The sequence below is a fragment of the Dunckerocampus dactyliophorus genome, chromosome 6, assembly GCF_027744805.1.
Source record: "Dunckerocampus dactyliophorus isolate RoL2022-P2 chromosome 6, RoL_Ddac_1.1, whole genome shotgun sequence".
NCBI classification, from domain to species: Eukaryota; Metazoa; Chordata; class Actinopteri; order Syngnathiformes; family Syngnathidae; genus Dunckerocampus; species Dunckerocampus dactyliophorus.
This window is the reverse complement of record NC_072824.1, coordinates 25,549,268-25,575,329: the sequence shown is the minus strand read 5'-3', so window position 1 is coordinate 25,575,329 and position 26,062 is coordinate 25,549,268. Positions and strand designations below refer to the sequence as shown.

The window sequence follows — 26,062 nt, the reverse complement described above, 5'->3', positions numbered from 1 at the left end:
AATAATTAGTTCACGTGCAGTGGTGAATATCTACCAGTTTTGTTTTTTTTTTAATAAAAAAATAAAAGTGTGTGAGAGGAAAGTTAATAAAGTTTGTCGACAGCTTTTACAGTAAATTCATAAAGGAGTAAGAGTTGACAGAGCTTACTTTCTGGGGCCACCAGCGAATTGTTACGCCCATAAAAATGTCAGTTTTTGACACGTCGTGCCAACTCTCCAAACCCTCCTGCTAGCTTGAATCGGAGTCACATCGATGGTCCATTCAAAGACCACCAAACAAAGTGCAAAAATCTCAGTGCTTGATGAAAAAACATCAATGAAGCATAAAGACACAAACATGTAAAAATTGTGGCCTTTTACCTGTATATTTGTAAATTATTGCTTACTTATGGCGAGTGACATGAGGAAATATGTTATTTTTAGAGGAAACAAAAATACCAAAAATGTGTGGCCAAAAACCCACAAATTAGCAGATATGTGAATGCAAGATAAATATGTGCTAGATGATGAATAATGCTGTCTAGAGCGACGCCAACTGCAAAAGTAATCAGAGGATATGGAGCTCATAAACAGGTTTAATAATCAATACTAAAATACGACATGTTACATGTACAAGTTCATTGTTATGCACTCAAACATAAACATGGTGCCCGAGTGAAGAAAAGAAATATTCTCAAATATGTTTGTGATCATATTTTGATGACTTCTTCCAATTGTATTTAATACATCATCACACAGAATATGAGAACCACTTCAACAAATCTAGCCGACGTACTATACCTCTTCCTCAAAGTAGTAGTATTAGTCGTAACACTCATTAATGTTGTTTAGAGTCATTAAACAGGGGTGCCCTGTTAGTTTTTCTAATGGGGGCCTCATACAGAAAAAACAAAAGATGTGGGGGACCATTTTGATATTTAAAATGTTGTAAAAAGGCGAAACAAATATTATATGCTCGTACCAACATTCAGCGTTTTCTCTTTCCATTTTACTTGTTGCTTTATTTTCCCATTTTTTCTGTTTCTTGTTATTGTTTTGTTTAATTGTGTTCCTATAATGTATAAAGGCCAATCAAGAGGGAACTGTGGGCTGCGTTTTGGACACCCCTGAATGATGGAAAAGAAAAAAAAATAAAAACAATTCAATGACTCAGTAATATCAGTTATTGAGTAGGGATGGATGTCACTTCCTTACAGAGACAAACGTTAACTGTTGTTAAATACAATTTTCATGCCGTCAGGGTGTAGTGACACTGTGGTCCAGTAGGGGGAGAGAGTTAGCAGCAAAGACGCTGTTAGCAGTATGCTAGCCAAAGCTAGTGCACTGTGAAGGATACATGAGCCTACATATGTACTTCAAACGTTGAAAGTGAGGTAAGAATGAAGTACGCTCTGAAATCTAAATATATATGTAATAATCTTGCAACGCAACGAGTACGTCAATGCGTTCATGCCAGTCATTTTCTCGTAGTAGCTCGCTACATAAATAATATGTGGTAAATGAGAATAACTGTACGGTCCGGCTTTAGCTAGCTAGCTTTAGCTGTAGATTCGACAACAGGCAACCCGATGGCAATTGAGTGCTACTTGGGTATTAGCAATGCTAAAAGATAGCCGCGTTAACAGGTCGAACATAGTGCTGTGTTTCTTTAGCTGAGTATAGCTAACAAACACTGTGTGTTAACTTGGAACGTTAACGGCTAATGTTAACTGATTAGCTGCCCAGCCCATACATCATGTGCAATTACTTGGGAGCCAACGTTGACAGCTGATGAGGACAAGTTCCATGGCTAGCAGACTGATGTCATACATTTTGTCCGACTGAAAAGTCCTGTACAGTTTACTGGGCAACAAGACCATTGCAAATTTCCATGAAGATACTTGCGTCTGTACATACACTAGTACCTTATGTAACATCTGCAGCTTTTCTTTATACAGCGCTTTTCGTTTATTTTTTGCATTCAAACGTGTAGAGATTGTCCGATTAAGCTCTAAAGTTTAGAGTGCAATTCCGTTTTGATTTGAAATTTCACCCGAATGTCCCTGACTTTGTGTGAGTAGTGCATGTCTGCCCCTGTCCCCAGACCTAGCCATGTCTCAGGTGGAGAAGAAGGCAGGTTTGTTGAGGAGGACGTCGTCCTCTAAGAAACCACTGAAGGAGAAGGTGGTGTTGATGTATGATGAGATCTTTGCAGTGAGTATCATGAGTATGACAATCTTGACTTACTTAGGTGTTGTGTTATTGACGCAATGCATTTGTCTGTCCAAATTCAGAAGGAAGATCCGGCTAAAAACAGCCCTCGCTTCTGGGATGAGCTGTTTCTAATGAAGGTACAGTAGCGGAACACATAAATACCTGTCACTAAGCCTGGATATGCTCTTTATAATGTTACTCAAGAGACTGCTGGAGAGGTGTTCATTTAACAGTGTTTTTATAACTGTAGTTGTAGTTTTCTACCAATGATAAACTACAATAATAAATGTAAACAGTGGCAGTTCAAAGGGAAAACGAGGCGGACTTAATTTACAGTGAACAGCTCTTTGTGTTGGATATCATTAGATTGTGCAGGGGTACCTAATGATTTGTACTACACCTGGGGTGTTTTTTCCCGCAGCGGGCCGCATAATGAAAAATCAAAGGACGCTTGGGCCATTTTGATATATGTAATTTTGTAGACAGGCTAAAAGTAACCCAACATAGCGATGCTAAGAAGTTATACATCAACTTTTTTTTACTTTCAGCCTTTTTGCTTCCCCCCCCCATTTATGCTGTTTTTTAAATTTTGGTTTTATGCCACAGGCCAAAAAAAAACAGCTGTGCCCTGACCCAGGCCGCATTTAGGACACCCTGTGCAAGCATTGCTTTTGACACACTGAACAGTGTTTGCATCAAGTTCCTTTTTTGGTGGAAGCTGTCTTTAAGAGAGCAGCCTATTACACTATTTGTAATTTCCTGGACGAATAGGCCTGTTAACGACTGCATTTCATGAAGCCTTTTGGTTGAGCTGCTCTCTTTTGGACTGTAAAAAAACATGAGATGAGTGAGTGTGGCTTAAGGGGAAAAAAAAGGTACAAAAATACCGGGTGGCGCACGGGTTAGTCGGCTGCCTACCACATGTGTCAAACTCGTGCCCTGGAGGGCCGAGACGCTGCAGGTTTTCTCTCCAACCAGTTTCTTCAGCAGGTGATTTAAGTGATGAGCTCCTTCCCTCAAACTGAAGGTGTTGATCATTAAAATCACCTGCTGTAGTGACTGGCTGGAAAGAAAACCTGCAGTGTCTCGGCCCTCCATGGCACGAGTTTGATACCCCTGGCCTAGAGCTTTAAAATAGTTGGCCCGCTTGCACTGTTGGATGAAATGTCTCCTGCATTGGCAAAGATCATGCTATGCACGGTGTTTCCCACAGGACTGCAATTTACATGCAGCATTGGGTTGGGCTGTATAGATAATGTCATTGTCTAATTTGTTTAATTAGCCGGGCTGTCAAAAATAGCGCGTTAACGGCGGTAACAGATTTATTTCATTAATTACGTTGAAATGTTTGGAGTCATTAACGCGTGCGCATCATGTCAAACTACATCTCCCTGTTGTGATGGCAGACAGAGCCTCATTAGTGTCCCCGCAGAGTCTGTCGCTCTTTAATAACTTCATTGTGACCTGAACACAGATCAACCGCATTGCAAATTCCAACACCACCAGCGAGTTGCATTCACGGACACTCTGAAAATCCCATCAATGTCTTTATTATGCCTGCATGTGTGGTCAAAATAAAAAGAAAGACAAAGAAATACAGCAAGTGGATACTCTTATCTCTCACTAATGTAACTCTTAGTGCGGACGTACACTTTGCTGCTTTTAGGTGTGCTCCGAAATCCCAGAAAATACATGTACACGCAAAACATGTAAATTCAACTTAAGTTACGCGGTGTCTTTGAACGCAACCCTTCTTTCAAATGTTCTGCTACTGTTAAAGAGACTGGCATTAGGCAAATACATTTTCAGACGTGTGTGATGTCTTTTAGCTTGATTAAAATGTTCATTTCATTCGGAAATGTCAGTACACATAAATATATACAATGGTGTCTTGTCATTTATCTTTCTCTTCATAAAATACAGCAAAAATGGGCATATTTTGAACATTGTGGCAAATGGTGATTAATAATGATTAATTAATTTAAAACTGTGATTAATTTGACAGCCCTAATAATTAGCCCTCATGCAAAACTGCGCGCATGTGCCTTATAACATTCACAGGGCGATTAAAACACATTCATGATGTGTGCGCTGATGTTAAAGAAAATGGAAACATTGTTGTTAATTTTAATATCTCACTATATTGATGAACAGATGCATTCTACTATGTGACCAGGTCAGTTGTGTGTGTGAGGTGTGTTGCGAAGCAGATGAATGATGCCATCTACTGTACGGAGTTGTAATGACAAGTTTCACAGATAGTCCCATTATAATGTATTTATGAACAAGGGCGAACAGGTGGTGCCATATTCCAAAACAAAACACCAAATCTCTTTGTGGTGGTCCAAATTTACTCATGGCGGGCCGCCACAAAAAATGAATCTCATTGAAGGGAGTTGAGAGCTGGCCAGCTGAGTGATTCCTTCACACTGCAGTCTGCAATCATCCTCCAGTCATTTCCACGTTCACAATCAAGCACAGCCACTTTTTTTTGCATCATATAATGACACCACTCCTCTTCCAGGTGAACTTGGAGTACCTTGAGTCAAAGCTGGAGAGTGTTGACGGCGAGGAGGTACAGCGAATTCAGGACAACATCAACTCCCTGTTCCACCACAGCGTTCAGGCTCTGGGAGAGGAGCATCAGATCAAAGTGGTCAACGCTCTGCAGGTGAGTACATTTCACTGTCTTGTGACCGAGCGGTACATGTGTCACATTTTTAACCAAGTTCATCCCCTGCTTCCCTCCCAGACTCTGTGTGCGCTTTTTCGTGGGGTTCATCAAAAGAACAAGTCAGCATCTGGCTTTGACATCATTAATATGCTCATGGGCTTTGACAAAGCCGAGCAACGGATGAAGGTATGCAGGGAATGTAGACGGCGGTAGAAAAGACTTGTACATTCGTCCCTTTTTAATTGAAGTTAATTGGTTTCAGATCTGACCGCGATAAGTGAATTTCCACGAAATAGGATTCCTTATTCATAAATGGAATATTTTTGTGGTTAGAGCATAGAAAATATGTTGAAGACCTTCTAAATATGATTAGTTTTGCATTATTAGAGCCCTCTAGATTTGCAATAACACTCCTGTAGTCACTTTTACACTTGTTTTACACAATATAGTTGACATAGATAAGACAGTACATAGACTCACATGTTAGCATTGGCACTTGGTAGTTATTGTCTCATCAATGTAACGTTCCTGACACCTAGTGGCCATTGTAGTAGAATACTACTGCAATGGCACATAGCACGCATATGCAGTGAACATTTACAGAGGAGCTGCTGTCAGCCACAAGTCACGCCAGGCACTCGTAGCTAAATGCATTATGTTTTTATTTTTCTTCATTCAGCCATTTTTAGGATTGAAAATGCAGAATTTGAAGAATAAGTGTGTAGCGAGGGACGATTGGATGACCAACATTCGCGTTTATTAAAAAGTGTGTGTTGCTGCTTGCTGCAGGACCTAATGGAGAGACTGGACAGCCTTCTTTGTGGAGATGGCTCAGAGAGTCTGAAGAGCCTTTGTCTCAAACTTCTTCTCTGTCTGGTGACGGTGAGGCAGTATGGAAGACCTTCGAGCAATCGACTAGTTTAATTGTGCGGGCAAAAACGGACTTGATTGTATGTGTTTGCAGGTAACTGACAATATTAGTCAGAATACCATCTTGGAATATGTGATGATCAATAGCATCTTTGAAGCCATTCTGCAGGTAAGTAATAAGCAAACCTGCAAACAATGTGCAACTTAAAATGTGTATGCAAGTGAAAATCTAATATGAATTGAATGCAATTTTAAAAAGAGTAACTTCAATGCACAAATAACCTATAATTATGGAATAAAATAAGTAGAACAGTGACATTATTTTATTACTTTTTTCTAATCAATTCTCATACCTAAGTAGCTTTTAAAAAAATCAGTATTTCAATAACAAACAAGCTTAAATTAATAAAAATGACATCTGATGAAAATGGTTTGCCTTATTATTGGAATTATGCACAAAATTGTCATTTAGTCGTAGTTTAATGTTCAATGTAGAATGAAAGGTTGCAACAACGCGATCACTTGAGGCAGTCTGCGTCACATCTGGTATGACGTTTGGGGGGCAAACTTTCAATACAGCCACATACAAATTCAGTAGCTTTCATTCAGTAGCAATGTCTGGCAGATTAATGCGGATAGCAATGCATGCAGAAATTAATTGCTGTGTTGCAGGAAGACATGATATTGTTGAAGACAAGGCAATCAAACTGTGGTGAAAGCTTATCTTCTGCGTCAGACATAAATACCGTGTCAGATGAAAATAATGCTTCTATTACAGTATGTCTATCTGCATTGTTAAGTCCATCATTTCGCTGTGCTGTTTTACGGGGGTGTAGCGTATTAACATTAATTTGCTGTAAACCAGGGGTCCCAAATCCCCGGCCTGTGGACTGCTACTGGTCTAATAACTTTTCCGAAATCCCTATTTGAACAATTTCCTCATGCAAGAACAGCGCATGTATGTGGCATTTTTGCTCTGGCTTCACTTGACGTCTAGCTACGAATGCGCTTGTTTGCTCCTCATCTGCTCGAGCTTCTGGCGACTGTAACCGGATGTGACCTCACATGCAACCCAGCAATATAGACTGAGCACTGGTGGTATAGTGGAACATGGTACACGCAGCTGTCTTTTGTGCAGTTGGCACCGGTTTGATTCCCAACCAGCTGCCCAACACTCCGTCACTGGCGCTCTCATCAGAAAGACATTTGGCATAAAAATTGAGACTGTGTGTTTTATATTATGCTTTTAATGTGTTACAGTGTCATAAATAAGAGATTGTGACTCAAACACTCAATCAGTGCTTCTGTTCCTCTCCTCCACAGATTCTTTCAGATGTGTCCAGTAGAGGGCAGCATGGTTACGATGCTGTGGTTCTTCTGGCCCTTCTGGTCAACTACAGGAAGTATGAGGTTTGTTGTTTACACATACAGTACTGCATTTTGTCTGTGAATGATCATAGGCAATAGAACAATTACAGTATAATGTTGTTGTGCTTTGCAGAAAATAACTTCAGTCTCGGGTCATTAATGTTCAGTTTAAATGTTGACAGAATGTGTATAAAATCCGCCTCTGTGTTTGTCTTTCAGTCTGTAAATCCGTATATTGTGAAACTGTCTATTGTGGATGATGAGCCAACACTGGATGTAAGTATGTTGTCATCACACTGTAGTCCATTGAAGGCTGTCTTTAATCAAAAAATGTTTTTTTCCCCCCCCCCCAGGGAATGGGCATAGTTGTCCACCAGGCTTTAACAGAATATAACAGGTGAATTGTAATACTTTCTACATGTAAAAAAAAAAAAAAAGTCTATAATGATGATACCACTGGCCCTGTAAGTTTCTGTTGATGTTTTAAATAAATGTTCTATTTCTGCTTTGTTTATAAAAAAAAAAAAAATGCAAATAGCTATTTATAGCTAACAGTTCAGTAATGTTTTTCCATGAGACAAGGTTCCGGAAAAAAATATGCTGTTTGTGCATGGTCTATTTGCATGGTGAGGGACAACTTTGCGTCGGCCATTGGTTTGTGTGTCTGTTAACTTGCCTTTGTGTGACTATACCAGTAATTCTGGAATGTTCATAACCTCCTTCCTGTTAATTGTTCCTTCTGATCCTCTTGTATTTTTTTGTTTGTTTTTGTTTTTGTTTTTGTTGCTTAATGTATTGGTATATATGTTTATGTGTTTATGTTTCTTATGTTCTTATTCTTTCTTGTGTTTTCTTTCTTTTTGTGGGAGAATGAACAGAAAAAGATTTTCATTGCATGGTATAACTGCTGTTTTACCATGCACATGACAATAAAACTCTCTTGAATCTTGAATCTTGAATTTTACAGGCAGTACAAAGACAAAGAGGAAGAGAACCAGGGCGGTTTCTTCTCCACCCTCACTAGTATGGTAGGTGTTTTAAGTGTTCACTTAATGGAGTTGAAAGTTGCCATGCAGCTAATAGAATGATGACCAAAAAAAACCTCCCAACTCCGATACTATACCACAATCATTTTGGGTGTAAGATGATTTATTTAAAATCAGCATAGCACTGACAAACGATCCTTGACATTTTGGTAGGTTAGGTAGTATATTGTCTGTATATTGTATTTACTATTGAATGTTGTATTTGCTTCCGTCTCAAATTGCACAAATCTGTGTTTTTGTGATTGTCCACAGGTGGGCAACATGTTTATAGCAGATGCTGATGAGAAGCTCTCAGTGCAGTAAGTGCTACATCTCAAACGACACTTTTGATTGTCTTGTTTGAGCTACAAAACTCAACCAAAGCTCATAAAGGTCAACATAAAGAAAAGCTGGGTACCTTCCACGTGCACAAATGTAGTCTTTTAATATCATTTCTGGTGTTTTTATCAATTGAAATTGTCGCCATAAATGCAAACAATAGAATGATTGCTTTCCAGCCAATTCAGAACTACCGCCCTACTTGCCATATGATTTCCATTTATGAAGATGATATGATTGCCATCATTTCCAATGTATAAGCCGTTACTTTTTTCTTAAACTTTGAGACATTTTCAGTGTTGCTGTGTGATGATTTTAGCGTTCTTTGTAAGATGACGCCGTGAGTCAGGCTGTTGTAGATATTGAGTAATGACCTCCTGCGTTTTCCGATGGGTTGACAAGCTTGTGAGTTTCTCGTAGCTCATGATTGGCTCCTGTCACATAAAGAGCTGCCTCGTCCTCACGGACTCATGCGCGCCACAATATGTCTTTTTATGATGTGGACATGTGCGAATTGTAGTCTGGTCCGGCTTACGTATGTACAAATCAGTTTTTCTAAATTTAGTGGGTACTGCTTAAACACTGGAAATTATGGTAATTGTATGGAATGTTTTTGTCAGATCTATAAATAGTCCAGCTACACAGTTTGCAATCTATTGTATTGGTCATTTCCTCAGTCATTTGCGTTACCAATGTTAAAATGTTGGTTCCTTGTCCGTATTGGTTGTTTGTGAGTAAATTACTTTTGTTCCTGAATGTATCTCACCTTCTTGTGAGTATTTTTTCAATAATTGTGGAAGTAAGGAAACTGGTCTATAGCTTGTGAATTGGTGTGTGTCTCCAGTCTTCAAATCTGCACTACCTTAGCTATTTTCATTTTGTCTGGGAATTATTTGTTTTCTTCAAGTTCAATGATGTGTCAGTGTCTGTTTTTAACAAACCACCTTTTCCACTTCGATTGTTTCCACTCCCTCCTGTACGTTCTCCCTTGAACAAGATGCAGTTGTGTTGTCTGCATGTAATACTAATTTATAAGTCTTTTGTGGCCTTAGAGATAAATGTAAATACAGTCGTCTCTCGCCACATCGTGTTTTGAATTTTGTGGCTTCACTCTGTCTCAGTTTTTCAAATATATATTAATTAATAAGTCATGCTATTTCTTGGCTGAATACAGCCTATTAGTAAAAAAATATGCATATAGAAGCAAATGTTACATATTTTCTACCTAAATTAAGCATTGTCAAGCGTAAAAATGGCTAAATTAACTAAAGTAAAAATACAAGGAATTAAGAAGCTGCATTAAAATTGTAACTGTAGTGTTCTACATTGGTCACTAGGTGTCAGTAAATGTTCGGTTGGACAAGCACCAGACATGATCGCTGCAACAACAGGCTTTTATTGTAGGTTTAAATTATCTCAGAACAGGCACAATAATAATAATAATAACAACAACATAATAATCACAAGAATAATAACAATGGCTACTGTTGTGGCTGTAATCCAGCTAAACCTCAACTCTGAACCCCCAACATCACTACTCTTATTTATTTTTTAAATGGCTTATTTTCTCTGATAATGGTCATACCAATGTAAGGGTGACTTTATGAGTATTATTCCATGTCTAGAGGGCTCTAATCATGTTAAAAACTATATTGAGAAGGTCGTAAACAGGTTTGTCTATGCCATAACTACAAAAACGCGGAAATTCACTTATCACGGTCGGGTCTGGAACCAATTAACTTTAAAATAAATGAGGGATTACTCTAAATGTAAAGAAAATGAATTGACTGACTCTCAAAAAGTGTCTTTTGTCTGCAGGACAAATGAAGCGATTTTGCTGGCACTGTACGAGGCTGTGCACCTCAACCGCAACTTCATCACAGTATTAGCACAGGTAATATTTTACCTTTTTTGTTTGCATGTGCATTTTTCCGCTGTGTATTTACAATGTTTTATGATTACAAATTTACATCATGGCACAATTGGCAGCATTTTTCACAAGTTTTAGATCTGTCCACTGTTACTGGTAAGAGACCAGATAGATCTAAATTTGTCTGCGTGTCCTCTGTGAAGATAAAAATGTAGTTGCTTTTATCTGAGTCAACTGACAGTTTGCTTCACGTCTAAGTCATACTTTGTCATTTCTTTTTCAGCACTTAATAGAAACATTAGACTGTTGTTGACTGAGTGACGCATTTGAATAGCATCTCCCCTGTCTTTGGTCTTTCAACAGAGCCACCCTGAGATTGACATTGTTGCAACCCCCACCAACCCTGCTCCAACCACACCAACAACACCACTTGGCACAACCCCACCCTCCCTAGACAGTATGTCACATTCTTTTTCTTGATGTTACCTCGAGAGTGGCCTTTTATTTTTACAGTTTGCAGCGGGCTCATAAAAAAAGAACCCTGGGCTGCAAATGGCTACCGGGCCGCACGTTGGCTTTCCCTGCCCTCAACCTTTGAAAAATTAGGTTTTTTCCCTGCATCTCCAGCAAACTAACTTTTAATGATCCCTGCCCCTCCACGGTTTCTACAGTATGTGCTTAGAAAAGCGTGAAGCCACAACTCACCTTTTAAGCAATTTGGAAGACCTGCAGGGGTAGCAAAATGGAACAAAGGATTTTGAAAGCAGCCTCTTTACTTCAGTTTCAGCTTAACTTTGTTGTTACATGCGTTTTTTACATGCATTTTTTATAACTACCTCACCAAACACTGCAACTTTCTCCTGCCACGAGCAAGAACTCTTTTAACACACAAATGTGCCTACCAGCAGCCTTTTCAAATATTAATTGTTTTTTGTGTGTGTGTGTGTGTGTGTGTGTGTGTGTGTGTGTGTGTGTGTGTGTGTGTATGTTTTTGTAAAATAAAATAGAGACTGTTCAGTTAATGGCCCTTCTAAGACAGGTGTAAAACACCTTTAATACTCACATCTTTCACCAAACCAAACACCTCTCTCTGAAGTGTGATGCATGACTGTTGCTTCAGGGTTCGTGTTTCCACATGCATACTGTTTTGGACGCAGACACGCACTGTTACTTTTAATAGGTGCGTGTTTCCATCTCAGGCTAGTTCTTCTGTGGCTGCTTCAAACACCAGAGTCATTTTCTGTATTAAACATTAACACCTCTGTTAAGATGAACCTCTCACATGCTGCATGCATTGCAACCTGGTTCCATGTCTGCCTGTAATCCTATGCCAGGGATGCAGTGATGTTTAAGCACTGTAGATATCCCTGTGATGGATTTTTACCAGCGATATGCGATCAGAGGAAGCAGGATGAAAAATGAAAAAAAGCAAACAATAAACAAAATGAATATAAATATTTAATCTTTGGCCATCAAACTGTGTTATAAATGTGTTTATTGTTTCAGTCGTTTTTAACATTTTCTTAAGTAAATATCCTAAAATTAGCACACTTTCTGATCAAATGCAGGGCAGAAAGCTGAGAGGAGGCCGTGCTGTGAAGCTCTCCTCTTGGTTTAAGTGTCACAAACATTTATTGTACACAATGACTTTCTACAGCCTGTGTAACGTCCTGTAATGGAAGTGTGACATCATTATTCTTGCTATTTGGACAACAACGCTAGTTATTGACGCTAGTTTTTCTGTAGAAGTCAGCATTTTTTTTTTTACATACGCTACAGCTAATTAACGATATTTTAGTTCTCTGATGAATGAATGAATGAATGAATTGGACTGCCCAGATAGCAGATTAGATCTCCAAGCTCAACGGAAGGTGATCAGACTTTTACAAAAAAAGTATCAAGAGGTTTTTTTTTTCTGGAGAAGGATAGGGCACATGTACTTCGTATACAAATAAAAAGGAGGACCACAATGCCAAGATGGAGGATTATTTATCCAAGCTCAACAGAAGGTGATCAGACTTTACAACAAAGTATCAACATGTATAAAAATAATACAGAAATGGGACAAAAATGTAAACGTTATTAACAAAAGTAACTTGGGATATTTTTTTCTTGTTATCCTATTAATTAGCAACCTGTATTAACATTTAAAAAAAAAAAACTAACTCCAAATGAGTCTGTGTACAGACAGTGTGGACTGCTCCTCTGCTGTGTGGTGCAGTATTCAGATGAAGACAGAAACAGATGAGTGTTATGACACAACATTAAGCCAGCAGAGATTTTGAATGGCTGAAGATTGTCTGGATTACACAAAGACTGTAGTGAAGACATACAGTCATGCCTTCCACTGTCATGTTTGCTTGAATGAGCACGACCACTTAGAGGGGGTGCTCTCATTTTAAAAAGCCCAGGTGAAGGCTCAGTGATTTTTTGATGAGGTTGTTATTATTAAATAAATAACTGACCCGGAACTGACTTGACAGTCTTTTGGTCAAATTTGACAATATTTAACCTCATTCATATAACTTTTTGTACACCTATACTTCTTGTGCGCTTATTGTTGGCTGAAGTTTTAATTGTTCATTCTCTGTTTAGTGATGAACAACCCAGAGCTGCCGCTGGATCCCAACCTGCAGACGAGCAACCTTCTCATCACCTTCCTCAAGTATGCTTCTATTGTAATGCAGGATACTAAAGGTAAAAAAAAAGCATCATGGTTAATCTGCTTTCTTTTAATGCTTCCCTTTTCCCTCCGTTATACATGCTTGATACTGATTTCAGTTTCGTTTTTGGGTTTAATGGTTCTGTGTTTTCAGATGAGCATCGACTCAACAGTGCCAGGCTGTGCCTAATCATCCTCACATGTATAGCCGAGGTGGGAACAGTGCTCATGCTTTCACATCCCCCCAATCTACTGAGGCACAAATCTTTGTGTTTAACGTGTGTGTCTGTGTGTCTGTGTGTCTGTGTCTGTGTCTGTGTCTGTGTGTCTATGTGTATGACAGGACCAGTATGCTGATGCCTTTTTGCATGATGACAATATCAACTTCCGCGTCAGTCTACATAGAATGGTGAGTCTAAGGTCTGGAAAGATAGTGCACCTTTTCAAGTGTTTTAACTGTCATAATGCATGGATAAGCAGTAATACTTATATTTTTCTTTACTAAATTGCTCACTGCTTTTCAGCAATTATGCAAAGAAAAGATTCCATCTGTCGCATATGCACTGCACTCTACTCATATATATATATATATATATATATATATATATATATATATATATATATATATATATATATATATATATATATATATATATATATATATAATATGAGTTGATATATGATATATGAGTGTGTATATATATACACACACACCTATATACAGTCAAACCTGTCTTAGCGGCCACCTTTATAGAATGGCCACCTGCCTATAGCGGCCACTGACAAATCCCCCACAGCGAATTTACATGTTATAGACCCTTTGTATAGCAGTCACCTGTCTAACGTGGCCACCCATTTTGTCTCCCTTGGTCAATATCTGACCGCATATAGCGGCCAAATTACCGACTCAAGAAGAAGCTTCATGCACGAAAAAGTTTCGTTTTTCAATCAATGAAGCCGTCGTGTATAGACTTTAATTACTGAGTCCTAGCTCAGTCACAATCATTCACAAGATCCACACAAACTGTCAGTTGTTCCACATAAAAAAGCCGTCTTCTTTTGAGCTTGCTATTTCCTGGTCAAACATGTAACTTTAAGAGCATTTGCACCAAAACATTACCGCAAAGTAGGCTGGAAACAGGACGTGCTCCCAGCAACGCTACAATACAATATAATGAGGCCACCTGTCTATAGCGGACACTTTTGCAGTCTCCCTCTAGTGGCCCCTAGAGACAGGTTTGACTGTACATATATATACATATACTTCTGTGCAATCTTTTGCAGCCCATGAGACACAGAAAAAAAGCAGTGGATAAGAACATCCCGTCTCGGCCATTGGTGTGTGCAGTTTTAGGTATGTATAATTCATGGTTTAAGGTTTTTGTCTTAATTCCCAATTATATTAAAAACTGTTATTGGTATCTACCGGTACTTGTTACTGGCATAAAACTGACATTTTTGGTCTAATATGGTTTCATTGTAGTTGGTGTTGGATACAATTTGTGCATGATATTAAAATGTGCAATTTAACTTTTCATTTTTATTTTTATTTTTATTTTTATTTTTTTTAGATCTGATGGTAGAATTTATTGTCACACATATGATGAAGGATTTTCCCATGGATTTATACTTGTAAGTATACACACATACACATCAATGCATGCACACACACAGATCCCTTGCATTTTTTGTGTTTCTGTTCATCCAAAACAGGCGCTGTGTTCAGATCATTCACAAACTCCTGTGCTACCAAAAGAAGTGTCGAATCAGGTTACACTACACTTGGAGAGAGCTCTGGTCAGGTATGCATCATTGCTAACAGTGAAATCCTTTTCTTAGTGTAACATTACTAGTAGATTTCATTTTCCTGATAATCCTCACATGACCACCTGTGGTGGTGTCTGCACTAATCTTTTGAAATAACTATTCTCACTAAACAAAATTGCCCTGCGATTGACTGGCGACCTACCCAGGGTGTACCTCGCCTCTCACTCGAAGTCAGCTGGCATACCCCCGCGACCCTAGTGAGGATAAGCGGCATAGAAGATGGATGGATGGACTAAACAAAATCCAAGTTAGGCGTATTTCCTGAAAATAGCGGTTTATAAAGTATTTGCATGTGTCTATTTGTAGAATTTGGATTGTAAATCTCTTGATGTTTCTCTTTGCTAGGCATCACTGTGCAAGAGTTTACAAAAACCCTTTGCAAGCTAAAGGCAATTTCCATCTGAAGTGGTTGCCATGTGCATTTGAAAATAAATTGCATCATTGACTTTGGATAATGAGTCTCTAAAGGAAGTACAATCCGTCGTGGTGGCCTTGGTTTCAGCCTGGTCAACACAAAGCTGGATCGCATTCCACTTTTTAATGGTCCCATTGCACTGTGTCTCATTAGAATACTGATTCCTCTAATCAGACCAATAATCAGCTTCATTCCCTGGGTGGCAGCGCATGCTCTCCTTGTGGCGGTAATAATAGGACACCATGACACACGAGTGAATTGAAAGAATGAGTCAAATTAATCCAGAAGAAGCTTGTTATCATTCAGAATGTTTTTAAGAACTATTTATTTTACGCTTTATTATCTACAGTAGGTTTTTCTCTTTCTGTCCTGTTTCAAGTATATGGTTTAATAACAATGTAGAGGAGGTCCTTGGTCAGCATATGTGTTCAGTTCCTACGACATTCGGAGCTTATACAGTACGTAAATTAACACTCTAACTATACACAGAACACATGAAAGACATATAAAATACAGTAATAAAAAAACCTAAATACAAGAATCAAATCAAACACCAATAAAAACTCATTTTACCCCTATGGTTGGCTTGGACACTAGAAGGGGTGTTGCAAGGGAAGGAGAGACAGGCTAGAATTGGGTGGACGAAGTCTCAATGAGACCATTACGATGCTTGGTTGTCACTGTCCATTTCGTAGGAGCAGGTCTATTCACATGTTCAAAGATACCATGTTTATCTTTGATGATTGTTGTGTTTGAGCAGGTTGGATCGGGCATGCAGCCAGTGTTGATAGGCGTTTGTCCACTTTCTGATCTTTTTACAAAGTCTAATTGCACTTCACTTTTAATTTTCACTTTCTTTTTCTTTGACGCTGTGCCATCAGAATTGTATATGCCTTATGCTTGGGAGACATAATGAAGAGGAAAAAGTTAACTTAAAAAAAAACAAGCAAAAGTGTTGTCCTTCCTCAGTGTAGCAACGACTATGTATTCTTCCACTGCATGCACGTAGCTCGTTCTCTTTTTCTTTTTGTGTAGTATTGATAATATGCTGGAGTGCGTCATAACTACGAAACGTCTGTATACTGAAAAAGAAGAGCGATACAGCATATGCCTCTGCTCTCTGACCTATCAAGCCTCCAGATTGTGTCATTAATGCATGCACATCTCCCTCTGTATAGCACTCATCAACCTGCTCAAGTTTCTACTGTCAAATGAAACCACACTACTGGCCAAGCACAACATTTTTCATCTGGCCCTCCTGGTGAGAAACATGCACTCGCACAGTCACAGGAATATTTTTTCAATTTGAGGAAATGATTTGTGAGTTGTCCAACTACTGAATGATGTTCTTGGACTTGCTGTCTCCTTATCAGGTGGTGAACCTGTTCAACATGTTCATCACATACGGCGACACATTTCTGCCCACCTCCAACAGCTATGATGAGCTCTACTATGAGATCGTGCGAATGCACCAAGTTTTTGACAACCTCTACTGTATGGGTATGTTAGTTAGCATTTTTAGAATCCATTCAATTAATGGTGACTAAATATGTAAAAGATACACAATTCTTCTGTGAATTCTTTTTGTTTCCAGTATTGAGAGTGTCAACAAACACTGGCCAGTGGAAGGAGGCTGCCAGTAAAGTCACACATGCCCTTGTTAACGTTCGGTAATCACACTCTTACACACATTTAACCGACAAATAATGTATGCATCATGCGAAAAAGAAAATAGTCATATTGGATTGGAGGAATTGCAAACAAGAATGGGCTAAAGAAAGATCAAAATGGTGTGAATGATTAAAATATTTCATTTTGTTCCTATCCCAAGCTAATCTGAGTTTGGGAAGAGACAAATAAACTCTAGTATAAAGATAGTCCATGTTGAAAATAAGCCAGTTTGATTTCTCTCCCATCATCTTGTTCTGACAATTCACTGACCTTCCTCACATAAATGAAAGTAGAATAGAATGCTCCGTTTGTTGCTGTCACCATCACTTATTTGATATATATCGCAAGTACAAGTGAAGCCATTCAATCTCACGGTTGTGCTTATGGCATCAATTTATATTTGGCTTATAAAGCTGTTTATTCCATATAGATTAATGCTAATGCGGGAAAATATTGCCTTTGCAATTCCCTAGTGGGCTGGCACAATATGAAGCAGCCAGATCCAATCAAATGGGAATCAAAGGAAATGAGGTGCGTAACACACCAACGGATATATAACCTCCTAAAATGCTTTTGTCTCCGTTGCCAAAGCTGCACCTGTAATTTCACTTGCTAGCTGCAGGATTATAAATCTACATCAACACACCATCATTTCCTTCTATATTTCTAGGCAAGTCAAATTCAGCCTTTTTTTTTGGAAGAAAAGTTGAGTTTTTTTTTATTAAATTAAATGTATCAGGAACAGCTATATATGCATACAAGTTACAACCATATAAAAAAAAGCACTTTGTCAACATGATAATAAAATCAATTTCAAATAAAATACAATAAAGAAATCACAAATCAATTCACGATGGCAATAAAGATAATTGCGCATAATTTTGTGAATTGTTTTGTTCATAGATTCAACAGTATTTGAATCAAACTATGAAGCGTTCATTATTTCCACAGTTCATGCACACATCCAGTTTGCTATTGTACATTACAATTGTAAAATAACCAAAAACAACTATCGACACAACAATACAGCCGAAGTCAAGGCAACACATAAAAGAAACTTAAGGAATAAGAGGATTTTAAAAAATAAATAAAATAAAATAATAGCACCAATAACAAGTAAGCACAGGAAAACAATAGTGGAGTTCAGAGCGTGCAGTCAATGACAACACAATTTAACACAAACTGCAGTTTTTAAATGAATTTTTTTATTAAGGGAGAAAAGAGAGAGAAAATCCAAGCCTACATGGTCCTGTGTGAAAAAGTGATTGGGCCACCCTTAGCAGCAACAGCTGCAATCAAGCGTTTGCGATAACTTGCAATAAGTATTTTACAGCACTGTGGAGGAATTTTGGCCCACTAATCTCTGCAGAATTGTTGTAATTCGGCCATATTGGAGGGTTTTCCAGCATGAACCGCCTTTTCAAGGTCATGCCACAGCATCTCAATAGGATTCAGGTTAGGACTTTGACTAGGCCATTCCAAAGTCTTCATTTTGTTTTTCTTCAGCAATTCAGAGGTTGGCTTGTTGTGTTTTGGATCATTGTCCTGCTGCAGAACCCAAGTTGGTTTCAGCTTGAGGTCACAAACAGATGGCCGGACATTCTCCTTCAGAATTTTATGTTAGACGGCAGAATTCATGGTTCCATTATGACAGCAAGTCTTTCAGGTCCTGAAGCAGCAAAACAGACCCAGACCATCACACTACCACCACCATATTTTACTGTTGGTATGATGTTCTTTTTCTGAAATATAGTGTAACTTTTACGCCAGATGTAATGGACACACACTTCCCAACTTTTGTCTCGTCAGACCACAGGGTGTTTTCCCAAAGGTCTTAGGGATCATCAAAATGTTTTGATGATGTGTGTCCACAGTGTTTATATGCGCTTCGCAGTGGTCTTCATCCGCTGTGGAACACATACACACATACACAACAATAGACAGCGCAGGGTGATACAACGCGAGAGAAAGTAACACAGAGCGACTGTGAGGTCTGTTTTTTTTTCGAGGAGGCATTTTTGTGATGCAAATGTATTACTCTTTTGAACGCATATTGTTTTGAGAAGCCAAACTCTTGACTTACGTGGCCCCACCAACTAACCGGAAATACATTCCTCATCACCGAAATCCGACCAGGACGAAGTGGGGGGTGAGTCACTGTCGATGGTGATGTCATACAACTTCATGTAAAAAAATTCGAACAGTCCCTTTAAGTGCGTGCTGATTTTAAAGATAATGTACACATTGTATATGTAATATATTACTTTATATAACCTTAATTTGCTTTTTGGATTTACGTGCTCAACTATTAATGAAAAATGTTCATCTGAGTCTGGATAGCACAATATTCCATGTGCAAAGTGCCCACTCTGCTGCACTCTACTGAAGCTTGACCTCGTCTCCCTTGTCTGAGATGAATTGGTCTCAGACTGTGAGCCAGGTCTTCATCAGTGCTCTGTGTCCCCTAATGGTCTTGTGGGTGTTTGGAAGAAAATACGTGCAGTTTGCTTCCAAAAGCTTTTGCATCAGATTTAATTCCTTGGTTTTGGAATGAGGTTATGTAACGCTGTCCACCTTATCTAAAGTACATAATTCTTTTGTCTTCAAGGGCCATCATAAACCATTTTAACCCGAAGATTGAGTCATATGCGTCTGTGAACCATATCTCCCAACTGTCCGAGGAGCAGGTAACAGTACACATTCACACAAAAACATCAATATAAAAAAAGGGGAGAACTACTGTACATTACTGCGCTACGTCAAAAAGCAATATTGGAATTGCGTTACTTTTGTAACACGTTACTGACAACACATTTCATCTTTTGGGGATTATTCTTTATGAATTCTAGAAATGTTTTTATGTGAAAATCCGAGTAGGTCAGTACTTTGCCACCCATCTGGAAACGACATCCCTGTCAAGTTCCTGCATCTATTATGATGCTTTTAAGTAGACCACAAGCTACATGCCTAAATGTAGTAACTTGCAGCCCTGTGATTGCGACATCAGATTTTTGCTTTAATGAACAGCTGTATAGGTTTATCTAATTTTAGTGGCATTATTACACAAACCAAGTCCACACTTAAGAAACACAAATTGAACTGTTTTTCCAACACAAACTGAATTACTTGTTTGTCATTAAGTCTGAATGTACTGATGAAGAGTGTTAAGAGATCATTAAAGTCAAATGAGAGCACAGCGAGCATTGGAAAACAAATGAAAGTGTCCCTTTACCAAATGATAAGAGTGATATATTTGGTCATTATTCTGCCTCTGTACTCTTATCTGCTTGACTTGACAAGCAGACAAACAAAAAATGAACTTAGGTGTCTGAGCTGCACTGTGCGATAGTCTAGAAATTAATCATTTGACTAAACTAAACACTTTTAATAATAACCTGGCAAACAACACGTTTTCTCACGTTTTCAATCTCCAAAGAAAGAATGGAAGGAAGTATTTCCATTTTTCCGTTGCTGTGCTCATCATAAAACTATAACATTATGTACCGGGACCAGCCGCGATTAGCGAAAAACACAAGTACTTGAGATGGCCTTAAAAATGTCTAATATGACAAATCAACAGATGGTCATCAACCCCAACACCTCCTTCACTCATGGTGCAACAAAATATGACAAGTAACACATGTGAAACACACAACGTAATTGCATCACACAAACTATGCAGGTACTACACGTACACACTAATTTACATGCAAAACAATACTATTTTTTACAAATTTATGGGTAACTTTCTGTAGGGGGCATGTGCGTGTGGGCTTCCCAGCATGCAAATTAGTATAAAATAGTAGTATTTTGCATATATATCATTAGTGTGTAAGCATCTATTTCGATACCCGCATTGTCCGTATGGTAGTAGCATTTTGTGTTATTATATTATGTATTTTTGGTTGCACCGTGAGTGAAATAGGCATTTGGGTTGATACGCTCCTTATTGTTTGTGATGTCTGATTAAGAATGTAAATATCAAGCTGATTCGCTGCATTTCCCACAAATAAAAAACACTGTTTTGGTCAAATGCTGAATGGCAAATATACAGGGTTTTACTGTATCTGACGCCAGACTGTAGGATGTTAATTTGAGTCCAGTTGAAGGCTGCCTAAAGCCGTATTAACTGGTTTCAGAGCTGTGGGTTTGTAGATGCAATGGTAGCTTTTCCCCTTGGTCTTCCTTTAGCACACACAGACCCACACCATCCTACAGTATTTTTATTGCCTATAGTGACACAAGAAGATAAATGGCGTCCAGAACCGCTTTTGCACCATTAGATTGAAAACACAGTCCAGCTTGAGGCTGGTTTTGTTGTTGTAATTTGAGGTAATAAACAGTCATGTGTCTGCTTCATGATGCGCGACGCTGACTGTATTTGTGAGCAAAAGCCTCTTTGCTAAGCCAGGTTTCATCCTCCTGTCTTTTCTTGATTCCTCTTTCATGCTCTGTTCACCTTTAATTTTTCATTTTTGTCCTTCCAACCTATTTGTCACAGCTGACACTTTTCTGTTCACCCCCCCAGCCCCCCAGTTCAGCCTTGGCCACGCTTTCCATTTCTCTGCCTGCGAGGTGGGGGAGAAGTGTAAACACACATGAACTGAGGTTATCATTCAAACCTACCTCCACATTTTCTCAGGGAGGGAGCACAGAGAGAGCGCTGGGAGGACATTTCCATTACAAGACCACCCAACAAATAAAAATAGGTGCAGAGCTGCTGATTAATAAGAAGTAAAAAATCCAAAACAGATGACTTAGCTGCAGTAGACATACTGCTGTGTGCTGCAGTTAATCAAATAAGGCCAACACCTAAATTTACATGGATGTGTTGTCCACATAAAAGCGTCTTTGTTGTCCCATAGAACCAAAAGGCGCATCTCATTGTGAAAACTTCCTGCTGTGTTCAAGGATCATTAATAAGATGATGAAAAATCTCTGCATTAGCGCCTATCTCATGGCTGACAGGGTTGGAGCTGTGCATAATTAGCTCTGATTTCACTCCAGCTATGCCAAGTTTTATCATTTGTAAAAACAAAAAAAAAGACAAGAATAATGGAAAAGAGGAAACAAAACAACCATGCAGATACTGCAAGGGCTGGAAATATCTACATGATGATGCTTGTACACTCATTCATTCGTTTTCTATGCCGCCTGTCCTCACTAGGGCCGAAGAGGTATTCTGGAGCGAGTGAGAGGCAGGGTATACCGTGGACTGGTCGCCAGCCAATCGCAGGGCACATATAGACAAACAACCATTCACACTCACATTCATATCTATGGACAATTTAGAGTCGCCAATTAACCTAACATGCATGTTTTTGGAATGTGGGAGGAAGCCGGAGTACCACACACGCACGGGAAGAACATGCAAACTCCACACAGAGATTTGAACCCAGACCTTTCAGATCTCCTAGTGGCCAACATTCTAACCACTAGGCCACCGTGCGTCCATGCTTGTATACGTGCCTCATAAATAAAATGTTAAGTATTCAACACTAATGAATATTTGACTATCTCACTAGCTGCTCTTTATCATGCAATGTCTTTCTCGCTGTGTTAGGTGTTGGAGGTGGTGCGCTCCAACTATGACACACTGACACTTAAACTGCAGGATGGTTTGGACCAGTTTGAGCGATACTCGGAGCAGCCCAAAGAAGCGGCTTTCTTCAAGGAGCTGGTGAGAGAACACAGTCATACATGACAGCAGGTTTGATACCCCTACTGCCTGCACACCAGATTGTCATTGCTAATACCTGTCCAGGGCCTACTACTGTACCGTGGAACCCTCTTAAGTAGACAAACGGTCTATGTCGACCAGCTCATCAAGTGCTAGTCCACCGTGTGCTTATTAGTACTAAAAAGTCGCTTAACGGAAAACTAAACTTTTTTGGGAATTTTGCCCATCACCCACAATCCTTATGTGAGACATGAACACGTCTTTCTCATTTCTCTGCATTCTAAAAATATTAAAACCGATAAAAAGAGACAGCTCATTACTGCACGTAATAGGAAACACTTATTCCACCTATAAAGCATTCTGAAAAAGACTCCAAAAATTGCTAAAAACCCCCATTTACATAAAATGTGATGTGCATATAACTAAGCTACAGCGACCTTTTAGAATTTTTTAAAAGAAAATCTTCAGTTTTGATATTACTATTTCAAAAGGTTGTAGCTCGAAAATGGAGATAAAGGCATTCTGTAAATTAGAAAAATCATCAGCATGACCCAAAGTTTGTGATGGAAGTAAATTCACTAATCTAATTTGCATATTATGACCTCACCAGGCTCAGAATTTGTCAGATCCCTGTCTCCACTAAACCCAACAGGCTCATTAAAATGTCTGATCCACTTGTGACACTCGTCCTCATCTCTCAAGCAAACCCAGTCATCATCGTCATCATTTACAGTGGGATCTCGAACACCACTGCTGCCTCAATGGCTATTATAACTGCTATTGTTACATAGATAGATATAAAGTATCTAGTATCTATTATGCCTGTTTATTATGCCCAGATCGTACGGCGTATGCTGCTATTTCCTTTTTTTTTTTTTTTTTTACATTCCCGCTACCCCACACCCTCTCATTATCTGTGTTTTGACAACCCACCACGTCCCTTCCTGTCACCCTGAATACAGTTTAGCAAAGCATCGGCTCAATTATGCTGCGTGTGGACTGTCATGGCGAGCGTACGTGCTGCCGCACGCACAAGGGGCTTCAAAGTCTATAAACTTATAAACTTTGCAGAGAAACGCCCACAAATCTTGCTCAAATTGATGTTACAGATGTTCGCCATCTCCTGGCGTAAAGTATTAACTACATGAGGCACCATATTTGCAGAAATGGTTTCGTTTCAATTCAACAATGTTGCTTGACGGAATTTTGCGACACTTAAAGGGTAAAGTCAATGTTGACATACAGTGGTGTGGAAAAAGTGCCCCCTTCCTAATTTCTTATTTTTTTGTATGTTTTTTTGTATGTTTTTCACACTTGTTTGTGATCTGAAACATTTAAGTGCGACAACATGCAAGGGACAAACACTTTTTCACACCACTGTATGCGTGTGTACAGTACACACACTTGTGATCGAAATTTTAAGACCAGTTTTTTTTTAAAATGCAAGAATTTATATTTTGCACTGAGTTTCTGAGTTCCCAACAACTCGAGCAAAAGAAGCCCGACGCATAAAAACTGATTTTATAAAAAGGCGACACACATACAGACACCGTAAAAAATGAGATAAAATGCAATTTTAAAAATGCACTAAATATAATATATATATAATATAATATATAACTGCAATAATGAATTAATCGCAATGAATGCTTTAATTTGACATTTCTAATTAATTTATAATGTCACTTGACATTCTTCCTGATTTTAAACATGTCTTCAGGTACGCTCCATCAGCCTGAATGTGAGGAAGAATGTGTCTCTGAACACTCTGAGTCAGGATGTCCTCCTCAAAGAGTTCTCTACCATCTCCTGAGAGGCCCCACATGGACCTACATCAGCATGTACAGAACACGTCAGGTGCACACACCAACAACATTAAATGGAAGATGTTGTCTTCATTCCTCTTCTATTGTCCCTGTTGGACTATGTTAGGTTGGAAGCTCCATCACGAGGGCCCTATCCACACGGGAACAATCCTGGGATTTTTTTTTTTTTTTTTTGGCGGCTTGAAAATAAATTCAAAAAAATCACATCCACACAGTGTCGGATTAGTAAATAGTAGCTGCATCCAGATGGGAATGGATCGCTGGGTGAAAATGATGTAATACATAAGGCACACCTACATGTGGCGCTGTAAACAGACACCCACGCAGAGCTTTGTGACACACCAAAACTATAGAAGAAGAACGAACGCATACCCATAAAGTTTTCCACTAGACCTGGGCTTGTCCAAATATTCAGATATTATGTTGGCATGTCCTGGTCACGTAAACGGCGAGAGGGTGGCGACATCATCGTTTTCAGAAAGTAGGGGTTTGCTTGTCCACACAGCAACGTTGCCAGATTTTCCCACTCTAGACGCCGTTTCAAAAAAATTTGATTTCAGGTCACCCAGAACGCTGTCGCCGTGTGGATGAAAGGCTGAAATGACAATATGGTTCGCCATTTCGACCTGAAAACGTTCCCGTGTGGACCGCGCCTACGACGACACTAGATTGTCCGTGTGTGTGCGTGCTCTTGCACTGGTTTCTTGCTTGCAAGCTGCAATATTGGCTGGACTGTTAACAGACATGAATGTTGGAAATCACACAGTACTTAGAAATCGTATTTTTAACCCATTGTTAGTAACTTCCGCTGTCTAAGTGATTGGATGTGTAATTTATTTCTCCACTTTGAGATGGTGACGCTTGATTGTCACTTTGTTTCTTTTCCCCATGTAGCTGAATTATTGTGTGAATGCTAACTTAATGATGTGTTCAATGGGCAATTCAATTATTTTAACTTAACACAGTTTGCTAATGGATTGTTGTGACCAGTAAAGACGTTGATGCTGTGGAGTGAGGAAAAAGGAAGCAATGACTAACTACTGTACAGTATACCATTTCCTGCTTCACTCAAACTTCAACTGAACATGGTGAGCTTTTTTTTTTCTTTTTTTTGCTTAATATGTCTGGATTATTTCCACAATGATTTATAAATAATAAATACTGTATGTACAACCATCAACTTTTCATTCATTTTTTTTTTACTCTAAAATGAAACTTGTTGATTCGTACACTGAGAAATTCAGGAATTCAATTATTTTGACAAATGCTACGATGGTATCAAAAAGTGCGTAATTTAGGTAAAAAAATACATGTCAATATGTCAAATTTTAAATATTAGGGGTGTCAATTACAAATTTTAATCAAATGAATCACAGTTTTCTCTTAATCATGAGCAATCACCATTTGCAACGATGTGTGAAATATGCCCATTTTTACAGTATTTTATGAACAAAAGATAAATGATCAAAACGATAAATACATTTGTATGTATTAACAGCGCCACATGAACTAAAAATCAAGCTGAAAGATAGCACACGTCTGAAAATCTATTTGCCTAAAACTAGTTTCTTTAATAGCAGCACATTTGAATCACACTTTAACCTTCTTATTATGAGCTATGGCGAGTTGCATTCAAAGACAC

At 38.8% G+C, this 26,062-nt stretch overlaps 1 protein-coding gene across 3 annotated transcripts; it reads left to right on the top strand.

Moving 5' to 3' along the window:
- The first annotated feature begins 1,240 nt into the window (after positions 1-1,240).
- On the top strand, positions 1,241-25,619 carry armh3 (armadillo like helical domain containing 3). Of its 3 annotated transcripts, XM_054779909.1 has the most exons (27): positions 1,241-1,373; positions 2,084-2,193; positions 2,274-2,330; positions 4,718-4,864; positions 4,946-5,053; positions 5,657-5,749; positions 5,832-5,906; positions 7,061-7,147; positions 7,325-7,381; positions 7,459-7,502; positions 8,073-8,133; positions 8,404-8,450; positions 10,288-10,363; positions 10,703-10,796; positions 12,935-13,036; positions 13,156-13,214; positions 13,345-13,410; positions 14,286-14,355; positions 14,573-14,633; positions 14,715-14,803; positions 16,422-16,504; positions 16,617-16,743; positions 16,838-16,913; positions 19,523-19,601; positions 22,478-22,594; positions 24,315-24,435; positions 24,527-25,619. In XM_054779909.1, exons 2-26 carry the CDS (start codon positions 2,092-2,094, stop codon positions 24,405-24,407), a joined length of 2,070 nt encoding a protein of 689 aa, XP_054635884.1. In that variant the 5' UTR covers positions 1,241-1,373; positions 2,084-2,091; the 3' UTR covers positions 24,408-24,435; positions 24,527-25,619. The 3 variants fall into 3 exon arrangements, with proteins under 3 accessions (XP_054635884.1, XP_054635882.1, XP_054635883.1); XM_054779907.1 differs by having other exon boundaries at positions 24,315-25,619; XM_054779908.1 differs by having other exon boundaries at positions 1,339-1,384; positions 24,315-25,619.
- Positions 25,620-26,062: the final 443 nt, after the last annotated feature.